The sequence below is a fragment of the Pygoscelis adeliae genome, unplaced genomic scaffold (genome assembly GCF_000699105.1).
Source record: "Pygoscelis adeliae isolate BGI_AS28 unplaced genomic scaffold, ASM69910v1 Scaffold248, whole genome shotgun sequence".
Taxonomy (NCBI): Eukaryota; Metazoa; Chordata; class Aves; order Sphenisciformes; family Spheniscidae; genus Pygoscelis; species Pygoscelis adeliae.
In genome coordinates this window covers 146,189-148,713 of record NW_008825302.1, presented here as the reverse complement: position 1 = coordinate 148,713, position 2,525 = coordinate 146,189, and the positions used below count along the sequence as shown (strand labels likewise).

The window sequence follows — 2,525 nt, the reverse complement described above, 5'->3', positions numbered from 1 at the left end:
CCCCCGTGGTTGTGGCATCACCCGCCAGCCGCGACCAGGCTGTCCTGGCCCCGTCCCTGCCCGGAGCTCGCCCGGCTGCCCACCTGCAGCCCCCGCTGTGGCGGGGCATGCGGGCCAGAGGACCTGCCCGTGCAAGATCCAATGCATTGGGAACCGACCCTCCTGGAGAAGGGGTTCACCCTCTCTCCATCACCAGGCTGTGACCCACCGGGGCAGGGACACTGCCAGTGCCTTCCCACCCCACCCCGGACATTGCCCCAGGGGCTGGGGATAAGCACTCACGTCACACAGTTGCTCCTCGGTCCTGCACTGCGGTGCTGGGCCCCTGGGGGATGGAGGAGAGATGTGGATGTCAGCGCTCCCATGGGAATGGGGTGCTGGGGTGGGGGGCCAGGTCTCCATTGGCCACAGCAGTGACCCATGGGCTAGTGGGCAGAAGTCCACCGAGGCTCCAGGAGCTGACTACAGCCCGAGCAGCACCTCTCTGCCCTTCCTCATCACCTGCAGGACATGTTGAGCAGCAGCTAACAACCCTCGTGGTGGCCCTGGCTGGGACCTGGGGGATGAGGGAGTGTCCGAGTGGTGCCAGGGCTTGGTGACAAACGTCCCAGTGAGGTCCCATCACCGTTCTCCTGGGACCCTGTGTCGTGGAGCACACCAAAGCAATACGCCAAAGCCTGGTGCAGGGTGCAAGGCAAGAGCCTGGCGCCACAGAGAGGACAGATGAAGAGGGGAAAAATCACCATGTCCCTGGGCTTGCCCTGCATGTAACTGCTTCCCCAGTTAGAGGCACCACAGCCATTGCACAAGGCGGCGGGGGCCATGGGAGGAAGGAGGACCTGTCGCCACCTCTCCAGGTCTCTGGAGGAGGGCTACAGCCCATCAGCTCTGTCCTGCGTGGCTGCCATGGGCTGCCCTTCTCCACGAAACGGCTCAAACCATCCAGCCAAGCCACCAGAAAGCAAAGAGGGAAACAATAAACACAGCGGGCTCCTGCTTTTTCCTTAGCCTACGCTCAGCTAGGCACCCTTCCCCGGGCTCTCCCACACTGACCCAGTCCTGCACCATCCCACCTCCCTGCCAAGGGCTTCTGGCACGTGCCATGCCCGGCCCGTGGAGCTCCAGCAGATCCAGCCCCTGGGAATGTCCCTGGGTTTGAAGCACGCTGAGATTTTTCCCCAGACGGTTTGCTTCCTTTTTCTTCCAAGGGCTTTGCCACATGTGCCCCAGTGCTGGTTTTGTGGGGCGAGCTGAGGCCAGCTCTTGGGGCTGCTCGACGCAGGCAGCCCTGGTGGGGTGACATCGCACCAGGTGCCTTCCCCCAGCCCCCTTCCATGAAAATCGTCTTTCCCCAGCTGCAGGTCCACGGGTGAGCGCGCGCGTGAGTGAACACGTTGGGTGTCTGCTACCACCACCAACAGCATCATTTGCTCAGTGGTAACAGCCCAGAGGCAGTGGCAGGGAGCGAATCCCCCAAATCGGGGGCCGTTGATGACCAAGCAAATGATGTCCTTGCCAGTGCTGCCCTGGAGCTCTCTAGCACCTCCAGCAAGGTGTTCGGGTGGGAAGGTTGGGTACTGGGAGCTCCAGCCAGGGTGGGCTGTCCTCCTCTCTGAGCACAGCCAGCATCAGCCCCTCTGGAGCAGGGAAGAACAACCAAGAAATGACCAGTTGGCTTCACCATTTCCTAGACTTCGAGGCAAGAAAGGCTCCTGGAGACATCTGTCCCTGCCTGTACCTTGCTGGCCGTGTTAAGCCCCAGCACTGCAGTGAGGCTACAGTTTTGGAGACACCAAGCTATGGGCAGTGGCAGAGCTCCCCGAGGTCAAGAAAAAGTGATCCCAATGGCTGTCCCGAAAGAGCCCAACCAGGAAAATGCATCCTTTGCCCGAGGGGCAGCTGGCAGTGGGTCTGGAGCATCCCCCACGCAAGTCAACCAGTGACCTGCCTTTTCCCCTGCAGTGCGGGTACCAGCAAGGTGGGAACTGTCACAGTGACTCTGCATGCCCCAGACATCAGAAAACGGGTGGGAAAATGCAATCAAAAAAGGTAAGCAGAAACAGGGTGAGCAGGACAGGGCAGGTCCCACGCCGCAGTCAGCCTGGCGCAAGCCTCGGCTCGCCTGTCCCTGCTGCACAGCTCACGCCACCGCGCTTGGGCTGGTTGATCTTGTTGGCAGCAGGGCTTGGCGTGCTGTGCCACAGCCCTCCAAACCCTCCAGCCCAGGGGACCACACAGGGACAAAGAAGAGGAGGAACCTACCTGCTGCCCCATGTCCTCCACTCCAGGCTGTTTTCTGCTGCTGTCGTCTCTTCCCAACTCATCAGCCTGTTCGTGCAGACTCAGGCTCCCGTGAATATCCGACACTTCATCTGCCGACCCCAGTCCGGTCTCCTCCAGGCAGATGCTGGCTCCTTCCTGCACCAGCTCTCCCGGGATGCTGGGACTTGACCCTCCCAGCACCTGATGGCTCAGGAGCTTCCTCTGGCGGCTCGCGCTCCCGGGAGCAGTGCCAGCATCCTGTA

The 2,525-nt window shown here is 61.6% G+C and overlaps 1 protein-coding gene across 1 annotated transcript in view; it reads right to left on the bottom strand.

The window, feature by feature from the left end:
- Nucleotides 1-283: 283 nt before the first annotated feature.
- RELL2 (RELT-like 2) overlaps nucleotides 284-2,525 on the bottom strand; it is a 9,282-nt gene continuing 7,040 nt past the window's right edge. Inside the window, exons 6-7 of the mRNA XM_009330000.1 lie at nucleotides 2,263-2,520; nucleotides 284-325 (exon numbers count right to left, since the gene is read on the bottom strand). Coding sequence (XP_009328275.1) covers nucleotides 284-325; nucleotides 2,263-2,520 — 300 coding nt within the window. The remainder of the gene's footprint in view (nucleotides 326-2,262; nucleotides 2,521-2,525) is intronic.